General features: G+C 31.9%; 2 protein-coding genes across 8 annotated transcripts in view; both read right to left on the reverse strand.

Moving 5' to 3' along the window:
• Nucleotides 1–2092: 2092 nt before the first annotated feature.
• The window catches only part of LOC127702076 (transient receptor potential cation channel subfamily M member-like 2), a 177100-nt gene continuing 152960 nt past the window's right edge, over nucleotides 2093–26232 (reverse strand). For 4 of the 6 annotated variants that reach the window (XM_052206086.1, XM_052206087.1, XM_052206082.1 and 1 more), the window contains 4 exons: nucleotides 12853–13048; nucleotides 9915–10083; nucleotides 7959–8128; nucleotides 2093–4712 (listed from right to left, as the gene is read on the reverse strand). In XM_052206086.1, the coding sequence (XP_052062046.1) occupies nucleotides 4633–4712; nucleotides 7959–8128; nucleotides 9915–10083; nucleotides 12853–13048 (615 nt within the window). In that variant the 3' untranslated portion in view covers nucleotides 2093–4632. Of the gene's footprint in view, nucleotides 4713–7958; nucleotides 8129–9914; nucleotides 10084–12852; nucleotides 13049–15776; nucleotides 16056–19728; nucleotides 19876–21881; nucleotides 21960–22679; nucleotides 22787–26232 lie in introns of those variants that run through there. The other 2 variants (XM_052206083.1, XM_052206089.1) reach the window with 2 other exon arrangements.
• LOC127702078 (transient receptor potential cation channel subfamily M member 1-like) overlaps nucleotides 22793–26232 on the reverse strand; it is a 43628-nt gene continuing 40188 nt past the window's right edge. For both annotated transcript variants that reach the window (XM_052206092.1, XM_052206093.1), the window contains exon 18: nucleotides 22793–22941. The gene's annotated coding sequence lies outside the window, so the exon portion shown is untranslated. The remainder of the gene's footprint in view (nucleotides 22942–26232) is intronic.

Consider the following 26232-nt stretch of genomic DNA (forward strand, 5'->3'; position numbering starts at 1 on the left):
AGTAAGACACCTTCGGAAGTGACTTCTGTTGGATTTGCAGGTTGCAAACCATTACGCAGTGCAAACACTTCCTGCATATTCAGGATGAGTAAAACTTAAGGTGTGATCTACAAAATAAATATCGAGTACAGCCGACTGTGCCTATTATTTGTTTCGAAAGCACAACGGATAAAGAGGGATAACTCTGAACAAATAAGGAAAACAGGATTTATAAGAATAATGATTCGAAGGAAAACAGTCAGAAATTAAAATGAATAAAATACAACCATAGTAGAAAGTGTGAATTTAGATATTGCTAGAAGGATGATACATTTCTCTACTAATTACGGACAACCAAACTACAAAATATCATTTTCTAGCTTGGTTAAAATTTTAACTGCAGTATGTTTTGAAAAATACACGAGTAAAGTAAAATATATGTGGTTAAATAAAAGGTAATGAATCCACTTCCATTGCATTAACAGAGTTATTCTAGTACTGTGCTGAGACCTTCAAAAGTTACCCCGTGCTCGATGTGTACATGTGTGCTCTCATATATTTGCAGTTATGGTTTATTTATTCTTGGGATGATAAATGTGTCCTTCTTTACTTTTCTTTCTTGTCTATATTTTGTTCGAAACTGTTGTATAATCCACCAATTTCATTTGCCTTATTCACACAACTTTTCCCTCGTTAAAAGATATTCTGATGTGCCCAGTGGTTATCAAAATGTTTGTTTCGTTTCTGCATTTTACAGTTTGATTGACGGGCAAATCATATTAGCATATATTAGATTGCCGTAATAATTTGTGATATTATCCCGCATCTGTGCTTTTGAATGTACAGATGTAGCATTATCGAACAAAGCATTCCACTCGTTCTGGTGCCGGGGACCGTTTTGAATTTGCAGTTAGGTAAGAATTTTTCAGATTTTCTGTTTGTCGTTTCATGTTTCTTATATTTTTAAAGGTTACTCATTTGCACCCCTTCTCTATCGTCGTTGTATATGATAACATTAATTCTACCGTCAAATTGTTTTTATAAGTTCTAGTACTAGTACTCTGCTCCCATTAATAAACGTATAACTTATGTCAATTGATTTACGAGAAAATGTTAAATATTATTTATATATCTATCAAGTGTATAAAACATATACTGTATGAAGGGAGCAATTAAAAAATCATACGTCGGAGGACCGCTTGTCACAGTTTAAGGCAAATCAAAAGAACGCTTCGAATACATCTTTAATTGCTGACCACACCACCCTCTAAAACAAACAATACAAACCCGCCCCCTACCCCCCCCCCCCCCCCCCCCCCCCCCCAAAAAAAAAAAAAAGAAAAAACCAAAAAAAACAACAAACCAAAAACAAAAACAAATAACAAAAAAAAAAAAAAAAAAACGACAGTCCTGACAAAGCAAGAGAGTTTAAGTATAGATTCATATTATACAAAATTCTGAATACCGATGCCTGTATTAAGAACAAACTGGAACAAATATGGGAGCGAAAACAGCATCAATTCTAGATAGATATTTCAAAGTGCATTGCCAATGTTATATATAATGTCCTGATAAGCAAGCATAATTCAAAGTCAAATCCTTAAGCAAATTTAATGACAAAGCTTGTTACATGACAAAAAAAATTGTTAATAATGTTAGACAGATTTTGATATATGGATTCAATGTCAGAATTAAAATGTCTCCAGTGTGATTAATTTGCTGCTGATATTTACCCTGAAGTATAAAAGGGCAAGACTGAAGCAATTAACATAAAATGGCGAAAATATATAATAAAAAATCAGCAGGTTTAGAATAAAACTACTTTGTGTCGTTGCGTTGCTGTCTCATTGCGTATACCTCCGATTTGATCTTATTCAAAAATTGAAATGTAAGGATTAAACCACACCATTATTACTATTGCTTTTGTCAAAAATATGATCAGCCAAATTGAAAGAAGAATAATCTTCGTTTGTAAGGAAAAACGTATAGTTTCTCATGTTCTTTCTTGCTGGGACATCTGTCTTTATTTGTTTTCAATCACGTGACTGAATACTCATTCTATTTCATCATAGTCAACTCTATAGCCTAAAAATGACATTAAATAACACAGAAATATTTCAACTTACTTTATTGATAAAAAATTTAAAAAACGTAAGTATAAGGTAAAAACGCCATTAACAATACGACACGATCAACACTGAAGAAAAGATCAAACCATCTCCCGATCACAAATATGTGACAATAATATCAAAACATGTACGAAATTTAAGGGCAATCACTTCTTGTGAAAACTATGTTTGAGCTCTATTTCGTAAAAAATACACACTGAGATTAAAAAAAAAAACATACTGAGATTCAAAAACTTAAAATCACACACTGAGAATTAAAAATCACTCAATGAGATTTAAAAACAAAACACATGATTCAAAATTACACATTGAGAAATAAAAAAAAAAACCTTAGAGAAATCACATCCTGAGAATCAGAATTACACTTTGAGATTTGTGCTCACATTTTATGCGCAAATAATATACAGATGGAGTTAATGCACTTCAAATTCTACGTAAATGACCTAAAGCAATTTAAAACTGCATATAATATATATATATAAAACACGATTAGATATAATTTAAAATGGATAAATATGCAAATCTGTTTTAAGATACAACATATATAATTAAGCAAATTCATTATTCCCTTATGGAATGAATTATTTTTCATCAACATTATATATGAGGGGTCTCGGTGGCCGAGTGGTCTAAGTAGTTACTACTGTAATCACTAGCCGGTCAACACTGAGGTTGTGAGTTCGAACCCCGCTTTTGCGGGTGCACTCGACTCCAATCTTAATTTGACTAGGATTGTCAGTTTTCCTATCGAAGGTCGGTGGCTTTCTCCGGCTTCCTCCACTAATAAAAACTGGCCGCCACGAAATAGCCCAAAAGTGTTGCTTAAAAGTGGCGTTAAAACACAAAAAATCAAAATCAAAAATCAAAATCAAATCATCAACATTATAAAAAATAAATTTCGTGATAACTTGGTGCTTTATTAATGGTAGCTACATAGAGTTGCATTTACATATAAATAGAAGCTCAAACGTGTGGTATAAAAATATGACCACCTTGACTGTACTCAGAAAAAAAGTGGTCACGTTCAAACTGAATTGGAACGCTGATCAGAAGCTCAACGCGCTCTGCATTTAAAAGATATGATAACACAGAAGATAGTGGGTATACCTAAAGGAGACAATAATCATAGGACATGTAGAGAAAAAAAAATTAAATACAATTATCTTCCCTTGTAATAATTATTTAAGGGATCCGCAGTGACATAATACAAGCGCATTTTTTTCTCCCTATATACATATTCATATTTTTATATTTAAGGTACACAATTCTCGCCCTTGACCAGACTTGACCCAATGTAAAGTACCAACCTAGCTTCGTATTGTCTTTTTAATATTGAATACACATGAAACATTTGGCATGAACAAGTCAATAAATCATCAGACATATATATATATATATATATATATATATACTTTCTTGTTACCGAATAAAAAAATTATGACATAGTACAAACAAAAAAAGATTAAAATAAAAAAAAAAAAACATTGTTACAGATATTTTGTTTAATACCTTCCAAGTTCAGAATTTGTACCAACAGTCAATCTTAAAGAAATTAAGTAGTTATTGTTTAGCATATATAAGTAAGCACAACTTTCTTATAGACTAAACGAATTTCAATCGACCATAAACTAAGTATATGAACACTGCTGGATATTTCGCAATGAATATACATTTTCTGTTTCAATATTTTCGGATCGATTAACTTTAAAAACGACCATTTAAGTTAAAGATTAAATTACTGGTGTATGAGATATGAAAAATTAATAAATCAAGTTAATAACAACAGAAACGTGATAAGTTTGTTCGTGTAGCAAATTCACATGTGAACATCAAACCAAATTTTCAAAGCAACAAACATAATGGCTTCAAACTGATATAAAACATTATATACATACAATATTCAATAGTTTGATTATTTTGTTTGATATTATGACTACCCCGGGAACGAAATATTTGGCTAAAAAAGATGATAATTTTGTTTTAGTCCACTAAAATAGATCCTCTTATTTTGGATAATTAAATTAATACCATAAATACAACTACACTATAGAAATCTACATTATAAATACATTAAGTTATTATATCCTATTGTGTATATTATGCATTCTTGATGATACATGAATTACACAAGGACAGTATGAAAAAGAACATCTGTTTGACTGATAATTTTTGCAATAAAAAATGTTCGAAAGAAGAGGCTGAGGCATTGCTGTAAAACGCAAAGGAGTTCTAAAGCACCAAATGTGCTACTGTTTATATGTTCGAAGATAAGTAATGTCATAGAATATGAAAAAAATGAACGAGAAACTAACAAAAAAAAAAGAAAGAAAAAGTGAAAAACATATGAAAATTTTTCTCTATCAATTGATAGCAGTAGATATCTTATTTATATGTACAGGGAACAATATCCTATTCAAAGCTTTGTTCAGGTATTTAAATCATATTCTAATAGCCCAGTGTGCAACGATTTTCATATCAATACTTTTCTGTTAACACCTAATTCTTTTTCATAAAACCTTAGTTTTTATTTTGTCTTCATTGACTCGATGTACAGACATTTTACAGCATGCAGATTCTGTGTTTCTTGACTCACTGTATTTACCTCTGAAATTATTCCAACCACACATTAAAAATAGCAATTTTAAACAAAGTGGTGTGAAGTGAAATATAAGTTAAATACATGTATATCGAATGCTGCATATTCTATACCATAGTCATTCATTTGACATTCAAAATGGCTTTTTTAAAATATTTTTTCCTTAGCTACATATATGTTTTTTAACATATTTTCGTAAACGATAAACACCACGGTGAGGTAAACAAGATATTATTATAATGTGGGGATTATCAATTATCTAAACTGAAATTAAAATGGTTCTTTTCCATGAATATATGTTTACTAGGCACCTTATATTACCTTTCTTAAAATAATATAGTTCTGAAAGTCTTTTAGAAAATATATCCTAATTGGAATCGGAAGCGGATATCACATTGTTTAGGTATCGAAATATTGTTCTATTTTCAAATTTGCGGTAAATTATCCAATATATGTGGTTAAACAATATAGTAATCGCTTCATTCAAAATTCAACTGTTTCATACAAAAGCCGGAAACAATATGCACAAGTACTAGTGATATACAGCAATGAATATATAATGAAATTTGACCCATATTACCAAAATGTATCAAAGCAATTGATGTACAAGGCAAAGATCGTTATCCACTACCTTTTTAAAATATTTTATTTGCAAAAAGGGATCTAAAATATCACGTTTTTTTCACCAGAATTTCAAAAACCGATATTTAAAACTAATGCTTGAAACATTAACATGGTCTTGTTAAAATAGATTGAATTCCTTTGCAGATATTTGAAAACTAAATTTGCCCACTTTGTTCAAGAACTTCACCTTCTGACTAGATAAGATTTTTTAACTTTATACTCATTTGCTTTGTAAATAAATGTCTTTCATTGGATAATTTAAAGTGTTGTACTATTTATATCATTTTATGATAACGTAAAGTTCCGACGTGTGTATCGCTACTTTTGTTGACTACGTTATTCAAAACGAAGTAGATAGCCGCTTGGTACCTTTCAGAAGCACACAAAACTAGCCTTCCTCTAATTGTAAAAAGGACCGAAAAACGAACGTGTTTTATGTGTCTGAGAGTCTTGCAGTCCTACCTTGAGCTATTTATTGTATTGTGTGCGTCATATAATTTTACTACCAAGTGTAATCCAGCGAAATGTACGAAAGCCTATTAGGGTCACAAAAAAAATATTGATCTAGTAATTACGAGAAAACTACGTGTAATTACGAGATAACTATCGCTTAATTACGAGATAACTATCGCGTAATTACGAGATGAATTTTTTATCTTGTAATTACGAGATAATTATCGCGTAATGACTAGAAAACTATCACGAAATTACGAGATAAGATTTTTATCTCGTAATTACGAGATAATCATCGCGATATTACGAGAAAACTATCGCGTAATTACGAGATAAGAAGTTTTTTTTATCTCGTAATTACGAAATAATTATCGCATAATTACGAGATAATAATCGCGTAATATCGAGATAATCATTTTTTATCGCGTAATTACGAGATAAAAAACTTCTTATCTCGTAATTACGCGAAAGTTTTCTCGTAATATCGCGATGATTATCTCGTAATTACGAGATAAAAATCTTCTTATCTCGTAATTACGCGAAAGTTTTCTCGTAATATCGCGATGATTATCTCGTAATTACGAGATAAAAATCTTATCTCGCAATTACGCGATAGTTTTCTCGTAATTACGCAATAATTATCTCGTAATTACGAGACAAAAACCTTCTTATCTCGGAATTACGCGATAGTTTTCTCGTAGTTACGCGATAGTTTTCTCGTAGTTACGCGATAGTTTTCTCGTAATTACGAGATATTTATATCGTAATTACGAGATATTTATATCGTAATTACGAGATATATTTTTTTTGTGTGACCCTAATAGGCTTTCGTAGAAATGTGTTACGGTTGATACAGGAATTACTAGTTACGTTGTATAAAAATTTAGACACAGCCTTGACTAAGTTTCAAGTAAATATGGTCGAATTTCAAGATAAATAACTTTAACTAAAAAACTTTAAACCCGATACGAGACGAATAAAACAGGAGAACGAACGCACAGATCCCAAGCATAATGACCACCTTTGGTTACGTAGGCGCTACATAAAAAAATAAAAGTTTGAACATTTCAGATATATTTACAATTGTACAATTGTTCTACAACATAAGAAGGTTCTACCCTGTAATCTGAAAAAGGAGTGTAATGAACAAATTGTGTACTCTATATCAAAAAGTTCATCTATTGGTCAATTCGTTGATATGGTCATAGTTATAAATTTACCAAACTTTGAATTTTTTGACATACTAAGAATTTCTACCCCACAAATAGATCACCTTAGCCCAATTTGACAAAACCTTTCGGAATGGGGTCCTTAATGCTCTTAAACTTCATACTTTATTTAGCCAATAAATGGATGCATATTGTTTTTCTTAAATGTTCAGTGTATGTTCACTGGTGTTAATATGTCCTTTGATTGAGTTAAGCTATTTCAGTTGATATTTTATAGTAACGTGTGTCTTTCTATGTTGTGATGTTACACTATTGTTTCAGAAAAAGGGTGAAGGTTTGGTACTATTAAAACGTTTAAATCCGCTGCATTTGTTTGCACCTGTCCTAAGTCAGGAATCTGATGTTCAGTAGTTGTCGTTTGTTGATGTGGTTCATAAGTGTTTCTCGTTTCTCGTTTTTTATATAGATTAGACCGTTGGTTTTCCCGTTTGAATGGTTTTACACTAGTAATTTTTGGGGCCCTTTATAGCTTACTGTTCGGTGTGAGCCAAGGCTCCGTGTTGAAGACCGTACTTTGACCTATAATGGTTTACTTTTATAAATTTTGACTTGGATGGAGAGTTGTCTCATTGGCACTCATACCACATCTTCTTATATCTATTTTGATGTATGATAAGTTGGGTAGCATAAACGTACACTATAAACTATCCTGTGCTTTGATATATCCTTATATAAAATTATGACGAAAAGCTACTAAGAAGGCAATACAGTGCGACTAAAGGACACCCATATAACCACTGTCAACAAACACAATACAAAGCACTAGCGGATCCAAAATTTATATTTATTTAGTCTTAGTAATGTCTGTTTAAAATTCCCTTTGTTTGCCGGATTTTTGATTTTGTCTCTAAAATTTTCTGCTTTAAGGAAACATGCTATTTATACAGGATAGTGTTTTTAGTGTGCAAAAATGGCAATATGAATCACATTACATTTCGTCAAACATACCTTCGTTGTTGCAATCACACTGCGGTTTACAATAAGTTCTCCATATTCTCCATGGTAGAAATAATAGGTTCAATGGAACAGGATGGCGTTTTCTATATTCCGTAATTACTGAGTATCTCCAGAATTTCGAAAGCTTGTCCGAGTCCTTTTGAACTTCTTCAAAACGAGAACTGAAATATGTAACATGTCGATTTAAACAATGATTTTTCAATCTCTCAAATGTTTTATCATAAAGACTTCTCGGTTGCGATATAATATTTTATAAAGATATTTATGGAAAAAAACCTTATTTTGATTTTCGAATGGTAATATCCTTAAACGGTATCTAAATATCTAAGATTGTGATAACATGAATCAGGCCGTTGGTTTCATCTCATTGATGAAAGCCTTACAATGACCTGTAGTTTTACATATATTGTAATTTGGTCTCTCGATAGTTAAATTTGCAAATTATATCTGAACTTCTTATTTTATGTCGATTTACACCAGAATTAGTTGACCGAAGCCAAGTATCTATGTCTCAACTTTAGTGATATGAAAATAAGGAGATGAGGTATGACTGCCAATGAGACAACTATCCACCAAAGTTCAAATAAAGAACGGCTATCTACATCTTTGTGCTGTGTTTAATTTTAAGACATCAAAATAGTTATCTGATCCATAGAGAAACCGATAGTGTCTTATTACATGACAGAGTACTAAATCACATGCTTTGACGGAGACATTTATCCTGTCGACGCATTTCATCTCCTCTTTTTTTTTAAACTCAATGCTTGTATTATCAAAATTGGTCTTCGAATGTTGAACATCGTTAGACGAATGCAGTTGATTTTTAATAACAATAAACAAACAAATAAATACACAACAGCAAGAATTTTAGAATTAATTCAAATTATTGATATTATGATAATTGTAATTTTCAAGTACCTCAGGAATATTTCAGGTCACTGAGTTTTGAAGAAAAAATGAGAACACATACTTTTTCATTAAACCACTTAGGAGTTGTGTGAGGAATTCATGCACATTTAATAATTACGATTGATTATTAATTGTTGTTTGCTCAACGTCCAGTGGCAAAATATTTCATACATTTTCGGGACAAGAATTTTTTCGATCTCATAGGTGTACGTCGTAAAGTTGATTGACCTAGATAGAGGACGGGCATTTTGACTGCTACTGAAAACAATGCTAATATGTTGAATAAGGCCAGACATATTGTATTGCAACAGGTCACATACACATCCTAAAAGATTTATCGTATTGATTCGTTAATATGCAGAGAGAAAATAATACACAATGTCTGGAAGCATGTCAGAGTCAACATTTCGTTTTTACCACTGAATGGACTTACTCTAATTAACTATCGTTAAGACCCACGAAAACTGTTGATGACATGTGACCCCCGTTAACAGAAAGGTAAATATAAAATAATAATAAACAGGTCAGCACGTGCAACAGTAAAAGGTCGATTTCTTATTTGTGTTTTGATCAAAACATATAGATTACATGTAAGTCATTTTCCATTATTCTGTAAAATACTGATTTGTTGCGGGTCGAATCAACTAACGAAATCAGGATTCTTACTGCTAATTTTCCTGGTTTCAAATTTGCAGCTGACATATGATTTAATCACTGCACATGCACAAACTCATTTCCAACACTAGTCTAATCAAAGGTCGCATGAAAACGTATCCAAATGAGGTTGAAATGTTGACTTGCAAGCAAATAATTCATCCGTGTTTATTTTGAAAAAAATTAAATCAAAATGACTGCTTATAACTACATATTATTTCTATATTCCTCTTTTATGAATGTTTGAAACAAAAACAATCATATTTAACTGTTTTGTCGATATTGTATCTCAATCCCCTTTAATAATGCACCAGCAAGATTATTACACAAACAGCATACCATATAAAATTAATTGAAAGTGAAACAGAATAGCGAAATAATTACGTGAACAAAGCAATAATCAGGTTAACCAACAGTAAGTTCGTGATCAGCATATAAAAGGCAGCGATGATGATTACTGCCCAGTCGTAATCAACACAACGTTCATAGTGATCTGGATAATCTTCCCATTCAGAACTCACAAATGTACAGTTTCCATTATCATTATTGTCGCCTGTAAAACAACATTGATTTCCATAAGCAAAACGTTTGTTTCTTTAATAACCTTTAATACAATTAATTATCCATTTTTAGATGGTGACGTTCCCTTGTCACCATCTTACGGTGTTTATATATCTCAACTTGTACGATTCGCTCGTGTATGTAACAATGTTTTAGATTTTAACGAGAGAAATTTATGTATTACTGAAAAATTATTACACCAGGGTTTTCGATATCACAAACTAGTCAAAACATTTACTAAATTTTATCATCGGTATAAGGACATCATTCGTAAATATAGCTCAACATGCAGACTTCTTATACGTTCAGGTATTTCACATCCAATTTTTTATGGAAATATTCTTTATAAAGCACAAAAATGTCAGTATTCACCTCTGAAACTAACAAAACCTTTAAATAGACTTATTAAGAAGGGATATAGTTACGATACTGTTGTCAGGTCATTAAAGATTGCATATTTTGGCGTTAATATTGATTCACTTATAGGGTCTTTACATCGGCACTAAACACATTTATTTAAAAACCAGTTGTTGGCATGACACGGGTTATGTTCTTCTCATATATGTTATGATGGTATGATACTAAACCCCTAACGGGAAGGATTGTGCCTGATATTCATATGATGAAGACATAATCTTTCAATCAGTTTAATTGAAGTCTGGAGCTGGCATGTCAGTTAACTGCTAGTAGTCTGTTGTTATTTATGTATTATTGTCATTTTGTTTATTTTCTTTGGTTACATCTTCTGACATCAGACTCGGACTTCTCTTGAACTGAATTTTAATGTGCGTATTGTTATGCGTTTACTTTTCTACATTGGCTAGAGGTATAGGGGGAGGGTTGAGATCTCATAAACATGTTTAACCCCGCCGCATTTTTGCGCCTGTCCAAAGTCAGGAGCCTCTAGCCTTTGTTAGTCTTGTATTATTTTTAATTTTAGTTTCATGTGTACAATTTGGAGTTTAGTATGGCGTTCATTATCACTGAACTAGTATATATATTTGTTTAGGGGCCAGCTGAAGGACGCCTCCGGGTGCGGGAATTTCTCGCTGCATTTAAGACCTGTTGGTGGCCTTCTGCTGTTGTCTGTTCTGTGGTCGGGTTGTTGTCTCTTTGACACATTCCCCATTTCCATTCTCAATTTTACAAATTAGGAGATGTGGTATGATTACCAATAAGGCAACTATCCACCAAATTCCAAATGAAGTGGAGGAAAGCAGAGGTAACGGTACGGCCTTCAACAATGAGAGAAAACTCCTACCGTATAGTTGGCTATAAAAGGTCCCGACATGAAAAATGTGAAACAATTCAATTGAGAAAATTAACGGCCTTATTTATAACAAAACAATTTACGAAAAACAAATATAACAGATAACCACTGAACTACAGGCTCTTGACTTTGGACAGGCACATAAAGAATGTGATGTGGTTAAACATGTTTGTAAGCGCTCAACCTTCCCCTAACTCGGGACAATGGTGTTTTAGCAGAACATGAGAACAACTGTAAAAACCAGTTGCAATGGGATTAACTCAAAAGATCGGTAACGACCAACTAACATTAAAACAATAGATACTAAGCACAGAATTAAGAGTACTCGCAGTTACTGAAAGCTAGTTCAAAGCCAATTACAACTAATAAATAAATCATGTTCTCCCAGACTAAAGTATCAATCATTTCACATCCAATAGAACGCCTAATCTTGTGCAAAGTGTAAATATAAGTTAACTGTATCGACAGGATGTAGGATCCTTAGTTCTAATAACATTACATAGATAGCGATATATATTTAGTTATGTTTTAATTTTTCAAAAACAAAATCAATGTTAATACCAATTAAACAATGTTTAAAGATTTAATGGATCGTATCTAAATTTCCGGGCTTTATGAAAAAACATTTCCGTAAATGTGATATCCCGCTTTAAATAAGAATTCTTCATGTACAGCCAAATTTCCTTACCAAATCTTTGTATCTATGAAAGAATTTAGAAAAGGTTTTAATGAATTTGTGGTAACGAAATCCCTGACTTAATAATTTATCTGTTATACATAAATTACGTTCATTGAAATCCAAAACGCAAGTTCAACCTTTACAAAAAGGATAAAACCCCTAAAAATATAAAAAAAAAATAAAATTATGTGTCAATTTTCATATTACTAACCAATATTTAGTTAATATAGTTACCAAACTTGTAAAAGGAAACACACATAAATATAGTGTATATGGTAAACATGTTTCAGTTGAAAAAAACAGAGTATTTTAATAGGATGAAAAGGGAAAACAACTTATAATGTATTAAAGGGATAACGGAATAATTGTAATTTTCTATTTAGCGTATCGTACTAATTCATTTATTCTGTGTGTTTTCATGAAGATAAGTTTAATAAGATACCATTTTTATGATATTACTATAATGAATTTGTCAACTGATACACAGTGTCTTTGTCTAGTTTACGCGCGTCTGACATGCACATTTTAACCGTGGTATCTTTAATGAATTTATTTACCCACAGATATGTGCAAAGTAACGATCTATATCTCCCCCGACAATGTCCTATTCCCCTTCCGTGACTGTTCGCATAGAGGGTTATAAATGCATCAATATTGGTAGATAGTTATCTTGTTGTCTCATGAGATACCTCCAATTTTTTTTTGTCTTGCTTGGTATATTCCGAAATGGATTAATAAGTTTTGAACATCGGAAAATCAACATTGACTTTTATATTTCAGAACACAATGACGTTTGATATTTATTATCATACCTTGAAGTTCTTCTAAAAACAGCTCCCCGTAAATTTGCCAGTAAGGCAATGCTATTATTTTCCAGATTCGCCAATACTGCACACCTTTCGGTGACCACATGTCAAAATGGCTAGGATACATGTTGGCATGATACAATACACCTGTGCACATCATGAACACTATCAAAATCCATACAAATTTAAACAACTCGAGAAGCTATGAAAATAGAAGAAGAAGTTTAAAAAAAAAAAAATCTTTACATGATAGTTAGGCGGTTCTCATCAAACGTTTCTTTGTATGATCACAACAGTACAAGAAGAGAAATCATAATGATATTTCTTTCCACAACTTAACTTATATAAAAAGACGAGTATATATTTTTTTCATAAAGATAATTCGTTAAATCAAAATAATAATCAATCGCCTAGATTGCAAAATAAACTTAACATATTATAAGTTTATAAGTAATTTGTGAGAACATATATAAATCGGAAGAGCTTAGTGAAAACGTTTACCTCGTCAGTATAACTCATAATAACAAAGATCTTCTTCTCTAATATTTTCAGTGTACAAAAAATGAATAGACTGAAATGGTGTTTATTATATAGATGTATTTACACTGGTATGCAAATTTGTCCGCCATTACTTAAAATCACACAAGTTCCCACAACATATTGCATCTCAATTTAATAAAAATAAAAAAAACAAAAAAAACGACATGATTAAAAATGATTGTTGCATGACGTCAGAAGGTTATTCTGAGAACAAATTTAACTAAATACCAAAAGTGTAAATACATCTATTAATCTCATTATAGAATAAACATTATTTTCATTAATTGTAATTAGTAGCAATTCAAATGTCAAGTCTTGTCCCTCTTAGTCAAGGATTACCATAATTCAGCTGTCCTGTTAAAGTCAAATAGAATTTAGAATGGAAACAGGGAATGTTTAAAAGAGACAACAACCCGACCAAAGAGCAGAAACCAGGCCAAGGCTAATGGGTCTTCAGCGAGGCAAAAAAAAAAACATCCCACACACAGAGGCGGGCTTCAGCTGACCACTAAAGTTGACTAAACAATAATATGTACTAGTTCGGGGAATTGGACGCCAGACTTAACTCCGAAACACATATATGAACTAAAATATATAAAAAAAACCCACAGGACTAGCAAAGGCTATAGGTTCCTGACTTGGGACAGACGCATAAATGCGGCAGGGTTAAAAATGTTTTGTGAGACCTAAACCCCTTTATACCTTTATCCAATGAGGAGTAAACAAACACTGCAATACGCACAGTAAAATCAGTTTAAAAGAATTCCGCGTCCGACTTTAGAATATGTAACAGGAGAAACGAAGCAAAATGACAATGATAAACATAAATCAACAAAGGACTACTAGAAGTTACTGACATGTCAGCTGCAGACCTCAATTAAACTGATCGAAAGATTATGTCTTCATCTTATGAAAGTCTATTTCAGTCAGAAGGTTCCTGTGTCGTTTTCTCGCTATTTTGATAACGTTGTTCAGGCAGAAATTTCGGGGTCGTTTTTCTCACTGTCAAACTCAATTCAGAAGTCACGAACCAGGATGGACGATTTGCAGTATCAACATGAAGTTTCGTACCCATTTTCGTAGAACGTTAAATAAATATTTCGGCAATGATTTAAAACTGAAACGGTTTTAATAAACTAAAATTGCAAATGCCATGCAACATGCATCTTTCTATATATTCTGATTGTAATCCAGATGTATTAATTTGATTGTAAACTACGAAATGAATCTGGAATTATGATACAGAGTTATCAAAATGCAGTTAATATTCATGTATTTACTTTTACACTTGTTCCATTTGATTGATAATTGATGCACTCGTGTTATTTAGAATGGCATTGTATTCCCTTTTACGATAAACAGTCTAAACATGTATTCGTTTAAAAAGTGGGATGCAGATTGTGCAGGTCAATAAAAAGCACGTGTTCGACTTTTTAAAAGTTTTTTTCAAAACTGAATTTAAACCTAATTTCTAAGCTACATTTTCATTAGTATTTGCTGTAAAGTAATTGAAAAATGCAATTAATCGTCTATCTTGATCAATGTTTTCTCCTGTCAGGTGTGTCGATCTATCTGAACAAGTCGAGGTACAACTGATTAGCCTGATATCCCTCAGGGCTTTAAAACACGTACAGTAATGAGGAGGATCCTTTGAATGTAAATGAAATGTAATAGCAACAAAAGTCCTCTTTCTGAATGTAATTGATAAAATCACAATTACAGGTAATCAAAATATAGTTCAATATCACATTTAAGTCAATAACACGAAAAATTATAATTAATTACAGTCAATTACTATTATTTTTTCAATTACCCCATTCCTGCTCTAAATAATTGTGCATGTCTGATGCTTATTGCGAAGTTGTGCATTATCTTTTATCTTATCAATTGATTGATATTAACTGCTTTTAAAAATAATGGGCGTTTACTCACAAAGCTCTCGAAATAATATCTCGTTAGATAAATCATTTGTAATTGTTGTAGTTTGTCAGTTGAAGGTTATCTTATATGAGCAATATTAATATTTTATATGTTAATTTTTGCTAACTTATATTGTTGTCTTGCTGTCACGATAAGCAAAACCTAGTAAACAAAACAACTCTTCGTATGTTTAAAAAATTATCAAGAAAGTGTTTGAAATATATTTAAAAAAAGATTCTGTCAATATGAAGAATGAAGCTCGTTAGCAGGTACTGCGGTTTTTATTATTCGTGGGATACAAATTTATCGTAGATTTCATGGTGATGATGAACAACGAATTTAAAATGTTCGACAAGGCAGACAACTTTAAAGGCTTGTATGCAGACATTTGCAAAACATCCACGAAATTACATTCTTTCTTTAATTCACAAAAATAAATGAATTCACGGTATTAGTTTTACCCAACTTACCATTTCACCAATCATGATGATTTTAGGACCAAAGTAACTGTGTACGATCATGCACTGTAGAAATCTCATATACATCAAAAACAAACCAAGGCTGTATAATCTGAGTGTTGCTCTATGGTAGTCGGATGAGGTTCTAAATCTCATCCAAATTGCTTGATATAAAACTCCATGCGACAGAAACGTTAGAATATTCCAAATATTGAAAAGAAACCTTTTGATTTTAAACAAATATGTATGCTTCCGACGTCGACACATACATGTACATGGTCTTATTAAAATCTGAAAAGTAATTGGGAAAGTACAAACAAAGACTTTCTTTTCATTTAGTAAAACATTCAGCTACAAGCCATCTTATCAATCGAATGTTGCTTTTTCTTTAAGGTTATGTTACTGTTCAAACAGTAGTTAACATATACTGTATACCTTTTCGTAGTGACCTATATGGAAGTTAAACCAAAGATGTAGAACTAGATCGTCCAGCCCTGTATTGGATACCTCAATTGCAAAAATGCCCGTACACGTTATACTGCCGGGTCTTCCAAGTGCTCCACAAAACCTCTTTCTTAATTATAAATTGTTGTCAATATAATGGAATTGTATGCGACTGTCATATAAGTGAAAGTATTAGCTAGCTATAAAACCAGGTTTAATCATAGGAAATGCCTGTACTAAGTCAGGAATATGACAGTTGTTTTCCATTCGTTTGTTGTGTTTGAGCTTTTGATTTTGCTATTTGATAAGGGACTTTCTGCTTTGAATTTTCCTTGGGAGTTCGGTATATTTGTTATTTTTCTTTTTATTAACATCAATTTTACCAGTAATCAAAAGCCGGGCTTCAAAGTTATTGTGAAACTACCTATTCTAGAGGTGGCGTGAATCAGATATGGACTTAAAAAATCCAAAGATCTTTTACAATACATACAATCTTATACTCTTACATCTTGCAATAGTGTAAAACATTTGACTTTTTTTATACTTTACACAAGTATTCCCTATTCCAAACTAAAAGCATAAGACAAATTGAAAGAGTTGAATCTGCTTTGTTTTATAAAAAAGGTCCACATATATAAAAGTATCATGTTTTAGGGAGGGATACATCGTACTTTGTGAAAAATCACCTTGATTCAAACAAACAATTCTCTGAAACTGACATTTTCAAGATTCTTGATCCTCCAAACGTAACAAGTATGTTGTTACGTTTGGATGAGGTGGTTTTTAACAAACAATCGGCATTCCCACGGGAACCAACTGTGCTCCTCTTTTTGCCGACTTTTTCCTATGTTATATGAGGTTGACTTCATACAGGAGCTTCTTATGGTAAAAGAAAAGAAGTAAGCATTATCCTTTACTTCACTTTTCGCTATATGGATGATGTCCTCTTACTAAGTAATTCAAAGTTTGGTGACTATAATGAACGCATCTATTTAATCGAACTTGAGATAAAGGATGCAACAGATACAGCTAAGTCTGCCTCATATCTTGACTTGCATCTAGAAATTGACAATGAATGTCGGTTGACACAAAACTTTACGACAAAAAGATGAATTCAGCTTTCTATTTCCGTGTAGCATTTCGAGTTGGCTGACCGTAATGAATGATGACGGATATGTTCCAATTGATGTAACCCTACCACTGGGTTTGTACTTACATGAACAACACAACTGGTGTCAGATGTAAATCAAGAACTACTTACCCTTTCGGAGTACCTGAGATCAATCCTAGTTTTTGGTGGGGTTCAAATTGCCCAGTATTTAGTTTTTATGTTGTGTTTTGTGTACAGTTGTTTGTCTTTTTTTCTTATTTTACAATGACGTTGTCAGTTTATCTTCGACGTATGAGTATGAATGTCCATTTGATATCTTTTGCCTATCTTGTACATGTAGAAAGAACCTTTATAGGATGTGACAATTGTTCAATTTCATTCATATTCTTATGAATAAAATATGTTCAACTTTAAGAAATGATTATAAAGAAGGGTGTTAACAAGTTAACAAATTAGAGGAAACAGTTAGCGTACTGATGCAATAAGTTCGTATATTCATTTGAAATAAATGTTTACCAACCAAGAGAAAAGCCAAATTGGATCCCATGAAATAATGATACCAGACGCTTGCGAAGACTAGGGAAGCACCTACCGATATTAATACTTCACAAGGTATTGATTGCTGAATTGTATTGTATATTCCGGGCATTTTGGTGCAGAAATGTAACTTATGCTGATGAAATTGACATATCTGATCTAGCATGCAAACTTTCACATAATGTTTTGCAATTAAAATATGAGCAATTGCCTTTACCGTAGAAATATTTTATCGATACTATCTATATCGTCCTATTTGTGTCAGATGATGAGTCGTTGACTATTCTGTTGTAAGAGTATGTTGTTCATATTTAAAACGTTATCACATTTGAATTAAAAATGAGCCTATACTGGCAGTTTTTGAAGTTGAGATCAACAGCAAACAAGTAGGACTGAATTCAAAAATATAAATATTGATATCTTATAGACAATTATTTATGATCATCTCTAAAGGATGGCAATGAATAGATTTATAATTTGTATTAAATAAAGTTTGTGATTTTTGAATTCAACCTTATGCACTAAGGAAATATAACCGCAAAAAAAATTGTCCGATGTTATTCGAGAAATAACAACATCGTTTTGATCTAATAGCAAACAAATATGATTAATAAAGATTAAAAAAAATATATGTTAATTTGTCTACGTAAAGGTATTTGTAGGTCTTGCTAATCACTGTTGCTGTTTTCAGTCATTTTTTATCTACCAAAGATGTCTCTAAAAATGCAAACATAGGTAATGATTAAAGACATTAACTCCTATAAGGATTTGACTGATAATTTTGGTCATATAAAATAATTACAGGTCTTGCCCTGCTGACCATATATGCTTTTGTAAAAACCATAGATCTATGATAGCTTTCAAAAAAATCGTCATTTAAGGGCAATAAATTCTATAAAGAGTCCACTGACAATTTCGGCAATTGACTTATTTATGTATCATGTCTTGCTAATCATTTTTGCTATCGAAAGTGACCACTCTATTTATTATTATTTTAATGAATAGGCCAACATAAAGAAAAATGAACAAAATTGTCGTTAAAGGGTAATAACTCCTTTAACAAGTCATCCGAATGTTTTGATACAAATGCATTGTATGCAGATTGCAACTCGAATAATAAACATCAGATATCACTAGAACTTTCAGCTTTACTGGAATAATGTGTGCAACCCCTCTCCTGTCCTAGATAAAAGTTTGAGTGTACCAGTGACTGAAATACAGTGAATCAAGGAAGTTTATCACTTCAATTTGGACTTTTATCAAGTGTTTTGTTTGATGTTGTCTCAGATGCATGTATATCTTACATACATGCATATTTGCATATTAAGATCAAACTATATACTAAGTTTCACATAGATATAATGAAACATCTTTGTGGAGTTGCGATGAAAACCTGATGCTGAACGGTTCAATAGACATTACTCTAGAAACGATCGATGGACTGGAATATCATATCCGCTTTCATATCTGCATATAAGAATGTAACAATGTATCAACTTCCATGTAGGTATGATAAACTGTGACGGGATAGTCAACATTTTTAACGCTCAAAGTGACAGTTCTGAAAAGGGGACACATATTAAAGGCGAAAGAAGCACAATTCAGGAAAAACTTACAAAAAACAAAAGCAATCCTTCGCGTGGAGATGTTAACATATCATGATAATTTATACTACAAAGTTAGTCAGACAGACAGTCTGCTTCTTATTACAGTTTGACTGTCCCTCTGGTAACTTTCGTCCCTTATTTATCAACCTCAAAATGGAGTTTGCAGGGTTATGGTAATTCAAATCACTGAACACAGTGGTGGTGTTTAGCTAGATAACAGAAGAGTTGAAATGTCATTGGAAGACTTCATACTCTTTATACTCACCGGAAACCAAAACTCCTCGAGAGCGTCTGCAAATAGCCACAAATAAAGTAGCCATTCATAAATTCCAATGTCACTGATATCTGATATTATGTTTAGGTCAGTCAGAAGAAAAGCACTGAACCCTATAATTAATGCCATCAGAAAAATCTACAAAATATAAAAAAAACGTGTTTTTAATAAGCAATTCACTTTATTCACATTCAATGTAATCATTTTCTGTTCGCCGTCATTTATTTATACGTGTGTGTAGAAATGTAAGAGTTCATTTAATATCGACAGCGAACATCGGGAAAAGAACAGAAATTAAAAGCCGACTGCGAAAATCAAAACCACTATTTCTCCTTTATTCTCTTTCTTCCTCCTAAATAATCTATCGTTTTTTTTCATAGAGAATTTCAATGCAAGCGAATTTATTTTCCGTTCCTCCATAGTTCGAATTTATGTCTTTCTATTTACGTTTCATTGGCTAGGTACAGGCGTAAATTAATTGGAATTTGAGTAAACGTCTTACAGTTTTGTTTTATTTTGTGTCATATAGAAAAACGTCTTAAAACTTCTAAATAAATTTCATTTTAGGGGGAATATTAATTCTATAGAATATTTAAAAGGAGTGTTTTGTTCCAAACAGATTTGTCATATACGTCTAACAAAGTAATAGAGAAAAAAAACCTAAAAAAAACCCAAAAAAACAAATGTCCATTCAAATTTGTCAACGCATTCATGGGCAAGGAGTTTTTCACATTGTAACATATTTTGAAATTATAAGAAAAATTGGATAATAGCATAGGAATATTAGAAAATGGAAACGAAATGCCCGCAATAGCAATAAAGGTTATTTACATAACATGGAAAATTAAAGCAATAATCACAACCGAATACTAGTTTAAGGTCGAAAATATAAAAAAAATAATAAAGGGTCTAGTACTGGTAACAGTAAGAATAGAACTGTAAATGTTTTCTCTGAATTCAGGAAATTTTACAACGGTAAGTAAATCAAAAAGAAAATTAGCATAAAATAAACAATGAGAATTCTTTAAGTGATATTATGTATTATCTAGTGCATTGGAAAATGTAAATTATAAATTATAAAGTTTGTGCGTTCGGATTTATCTTCACAAAAAACGCTCAAACACGTAACACCATAAAAATCAAGTGCTTTAAAACGCAAAAAGCTATATAACAAAAGGGACTTAGATTTAACACCCAATCCATTTTCGGTCAACTTTGCTGATGGAGATGGAAACTTTATTTCTTGAAACAAAAATCTAAATTTAATAACAATCAAAGAAAAGTATGTTATAAATTATGTCAATACCGCAAAACGGACTACAGGGCCGATGATATCCTCTGGGACTAGCAGATTTCTAGCAGCGGTAACAACCAGGTGTTAGAAAATGAAAATAAAAATTTGGTGCATATGTAACACTTTTCTGGATTTAATGTCATAAGGAACGCTGCATCTTAAAGTAGAGGCAATAATGTACTTAAATACGGGAGTAGTTATATGACAAAAAAGGAAACTTACAATAATAGACAAATCAATCATGCAAACTGGTCATTTCCTTAAAATTCAAAACGCCTGTCAATCAATATCTAAAGTGTTATAGTAAGTGCACATTCAGAACATTTCTATTTAGAACTTCAAAAACATTCAAAAAAGAGTTAGATAATTTCTAAGGTATTTGTTGGCCACTATTCTAATATAACTAAGATCCAAGGTACAATGTTTGTTACATCGAAATTGACGAATACATTTATACGATGCATAAATTTGCAAAAGGTGAACAGGTTGGAGATGTGACCTTTAGTTACAATTAACTTGTTTGTTTGATTATATATTTATGCCATGGATATGTTTCATTTTTGATTGCAAAATGTCATAAGTTACATCCCGGCCGGGTCTAAGGAATGACTTAAAAATGGTACTCGTTGCTTCTGTGCTATGGAATTTACAATTAAGAGTAATAGCATAGACTGATTAACTCGCAGCAAGACTAATATGTCCGAGTTGTGAGACAGGTCTTTTATGTGGACTTGCAATACGAACGTTCAGAAGTTCAATTCAAAGCTTACATCTAACTAAAGGATAGAAAACAATTGTTTAAGAACTCAAATCAAAATTATGAGTAAGGATATTTGATACGTTATCTTACATAATGAAATACAAACTTCATCAATGGGGAAAACCATGCCTGGATCCTTCGGGTACACCCATTACAGCAACATGCATTCTGAAAAAAGAAAGATTCAATTAGTAAATTTGAAATTCTCCATCAATATAATAATGATATGTATATCTATAATGACGATATGAAGGCAAACATGATGAAAATAATACTCTAAAACATGTTTTTCTTCTTTGCGTATCAATTCAAGTATAGTTTAAAATTTTGACTTTTCTTATTAAATAAGTCAAATGATAGGCCACCGAGATTGTTTTCAAGCTACAAAAGTGACATATTTTGTACGGATTATACAGAAAAAAAATCATCATAATGTAAATAGTAGGTAAACTAAATGATAGAATTTTGAAATAAAGTATGAGAAGATAGCTCTTATTTAATGCTTTCAGAATATAAAAAGAAAAAATGGGGTCACCCTACGTGTTTTCTTGCTTTAACATAAAAAATAGAACAATTTCCGGAAGATTCATTTATAAATTATGCTTTTTCCGAATTACCTCCCCTATGCACATTAAAAATAATCAAAATCAAGCAACATTTTCTACTTTTGTAAAAATATGAGTAATAATTATCAAAGATCACATTAATTTGTTCTTTTAAAATATAATTTTAATGTTGTATTCCTTCATCGAAATTTGCTGACCTTGTTAACATTCTAGACCTGTTGTACTAGTAATCTGCTATTTTACAATCCAATAAGGGAGAAGACAACCATACCACTTACAAAATACTAGAATCAATGTGCGATTATCAACCAAATTGTCTTACCCTACAGCAGTCCCTAAACTTTGCTGCTGCTTCAGAGGTACCGATAGGGAAAAATATTTGTTCATTGTACCATATTCTGTTTAGATGTCGTTGAATGCATGGATGGCCTATAACATCTATCATATTGTGTTCATGTGCACATATCATTGGAGAAACAGGGATTCCCCAAACTTCATCTTGTTTTTCCATAAGCGACATAGCATCATATTCACTTTCCTCATACAATGAGCTCTGCATATGAACCACTCTCTCTTCAAACAACCTAAAGAAGAGAATAAGAATAAGACACATGACGTGTCATTTATTTCATTGCTTAAACTGTAAGGACGGAAATATCATTAAACTATTTTTCCTTAAATACAAAATCACTTTTTCTTTAAGCCACAATTATAATTTCAAGCATTGTTATATTTCGTACATCAGATGTCGATACCTTTGCTGGTGGCCAATTAATCCTCGAGGGCATCACTATCCCAGAAGCCAAGACTTTGATACTGACAAGAACAAAAGGTTTTTGTTTGACTTATATTTGCTGTTATAAAATTTTGGAAGTAAGTTAGATCAAGGTTATATCCACCTCATGGAAAGCTCTGATTCCTTGTCCGGATTTGGTTCTATTTCCGGTCTCGTGGGTTTATTAGCGTTTGTTTTCGGTTTTTGAATTTAAAATATTTTTGTCCGTGCATTACTGAAGCAACATTAACTTCAAAACACACATCTGGTGCAAAACAGATTGTACCGTCTATGTTATTATTGACACACCCACAAGAGTAAACATTTCGCCACACTAAACCGATTTTCATAAAGAAGGTTAATATTAGATTAAGTATGAATTGAAGTTTTCCCGGGTCCAAGACGATTGAAGAAAAATTACAAACTTTTTTTTTATATCTTTGTAAGCAAATACAAATTTATCAGTATACTGTTCAATTGTTTGCATATGGAGCGATTGTCATGAAATAAACGATATACATTTTTTTTAAACTACTCCTCATATTTATTTGAAAAGCGTGATGTAAGTATTAGTATGCATTCCACATAAGATTTTAGATTATAACACCTAACCTGCTTTGCTATACAACTTGACTGATACTCAGTTTGTTTTTATTTCAACTTTACTAGAGTTTAGAAAATATACACATCTCAAGATATAAACCGTGCTACTAGACAATTAAAGATAACAATCATTAATTTTACAATTTTGCGTTTTATATTTTCAAATTGACTTCTAATAATTGTATCCTTTTAAATTCTGTCTTGAAGATTTACGTTTCATTTGATTCCATTCAGTAATGTTAACAAATAAAAAATCAACCGTATAGGCAATGCATTCTCTAAGTGATAGAATTTGAAGATAGACAAAACAAATGATGTAAGTAGCCGCATCTCGGTGATTTCAAAGCAAATTATCGAAATCGGTATTTTTATATGATATTTCAAAAGCCATAACGAAGCTAAGCGCTTTGGACGCATCAAATTTATGAAGTGTTATTTTCATTTTCTAGCACTTGGTCGACACCGTTGCTGATTGACTGCATGCTTGTCCACTACGGTATCATGAGCTCAGTAGTCAGTGACTTGATACCGACATGATTTATTACATACTTTTTTTTTATCAATTCTCCGTTTGAAAATTCAAAGATTGACAAGAAACTACGGTACAACATCCTCCCGCAAAGATGGCCGTATGGGGATTTGTCTATGCTTTTAGGTTGTATTTAGTTATAAGCTCCTCCAGTATTCATGATATTGTCATTTGAATTAAAACAGGGATATCCATTTGACATTATTGGATAACGACTCCCTTCTTATAAAAATATCCTTTTTTATTTTATCGTAACAGGTATATATTTAAAAGATTTGAGTGAACTTTAGAATAAAACTACCATCGAATAGTTGACTCTAGACGTTGTTGCGTATCGCAGCATGGTTGATATATACAGGTTCAAATTACTTTTAATCAAAAAGATAAGTGTATAATATATAAAATTGAGAATGGAAATGGGGAATATGTCAAAGAGACAACAACCCGACCAAAGAGCAGACAACAGCCGAAGGCCACCAATGGGTCATCAACGCAGCGAGAAAATCCCGCACCCGGAGGTGGTCCTCACTAAAAATGGACGTCACACTAAACTCCAAAAACATATAAATGAACTCAAATTAAAAAACATACAAGACTAACAAAGGCCAGAGGCTCCTTACTTGGGACAGGCGCAAAAATGCGGCGGGGTTAAACATGTTTTGTGAGATGTTTTTTTAATGTTGATCATGTATGTTTTACACAGAGTCGTTATTTCTCGATGTTGACATACATTGTTTCTTTCAAATAGTAACAACGAAGCACAAGCTCGTAGTAGCATCTCATTTGTGTTTAAAAACTGGCATCTGAATTTCATTACAGTTAGGTTTGTTGTCTTTATAGTTTTGTTTGATTTTTATAGATCTTTGAAAATGATTTTCCTGGTCAAATATGTATTTTACAAATTCTTTAATCAAAAATTAGCAAAGCACTTAAGATGTTTACGGAAAAAACGTTAACAAATGTTAACCGAACGTTAAAGGGGTAACTACTCCCGCGTCTTTCCGAATCCTCACCACAATAAAAGGAAACACACCAAACCTCTTTGCATTGTCGTGATATAGATAGACCATTAATGATAATTTTGACAACAATTGGTAAAATGTCATACAAAAAACTCGCAACAGATGAAAAGAAAAAAAATATCGACGTACGGCACAGTATTTAATTCTATAAAGGTGGTTACTTCAGAGAAAAGAATTCATAGCAAAAACAATACAATGAACATGTGGGATTGCAGTACGTATACGAGTTTTTATTTAGAGTTATCTGATTGCATATTTAAAGCATTTGATTAGAAATTCGTGATTTTGATTTGTAAATATACCTACATTTTAAAACCGTAACTACAACACGAGTTTAATGGTAATTTCAAAGTCTAAATTGAAGACTTATATTTATTATTTAACATGTATGCAGCGTGTACAATATAATATATTGACTCATCTCAGCTTGTTGTTAATTGCTTCAGAACGCTAAACGTCAAGAACTGTCAGGCGATTAGGCGATTATACAGGGTGACTATATTGTATTAAAATAATAATAAAAACATAGATATATAAACAAGGCTTAGAATCAGGAAGAATGGGAGGCCTTGTCCACCTTTTCTATTCTGTTTCGAACCAATTTCAAATACTTGTCATCGAATGTTTTAGATTACAAAAAAAATTCGATATAGGTATTTAGATAGTATGATACATTTGAAGAGATTCTCGTTTTGAAGCATTGTATAAAATTATGATAAGACCTCTTTTGTAATTGTGTTTATATATTGATGACAATAGGACAAATTGTTTTCGTCTGATTTCTTGAAAATCTTTAAAGACGTGCATCATATTTAGTTTATAGTGCAAACAAGATAAAAAATAAAATAAAACACAGCAATAGAAAAGCTTATGATATCTACTATAAAAAGCGAAAGCAAATACATTGTTGCATTCTTTTTTTCAATTTAAAGAAATAAGAAATTCT

Source organism: Mytilus californianus, unplaced genomic scaffold (assembly GCF_021869535.1).
Source record: "Mytilus californianus isolate M0D057914Y unplaced genomic scaffold, xbMytCali1.0.p SCAF_5, whole genome shotgun sequence".
Lineage (NCBI taxonomy): Eukaryota > Metazoa > Mollusca > Bivalvia > Mytilida > Mytilidae > Mytilus > Mytilus californianus.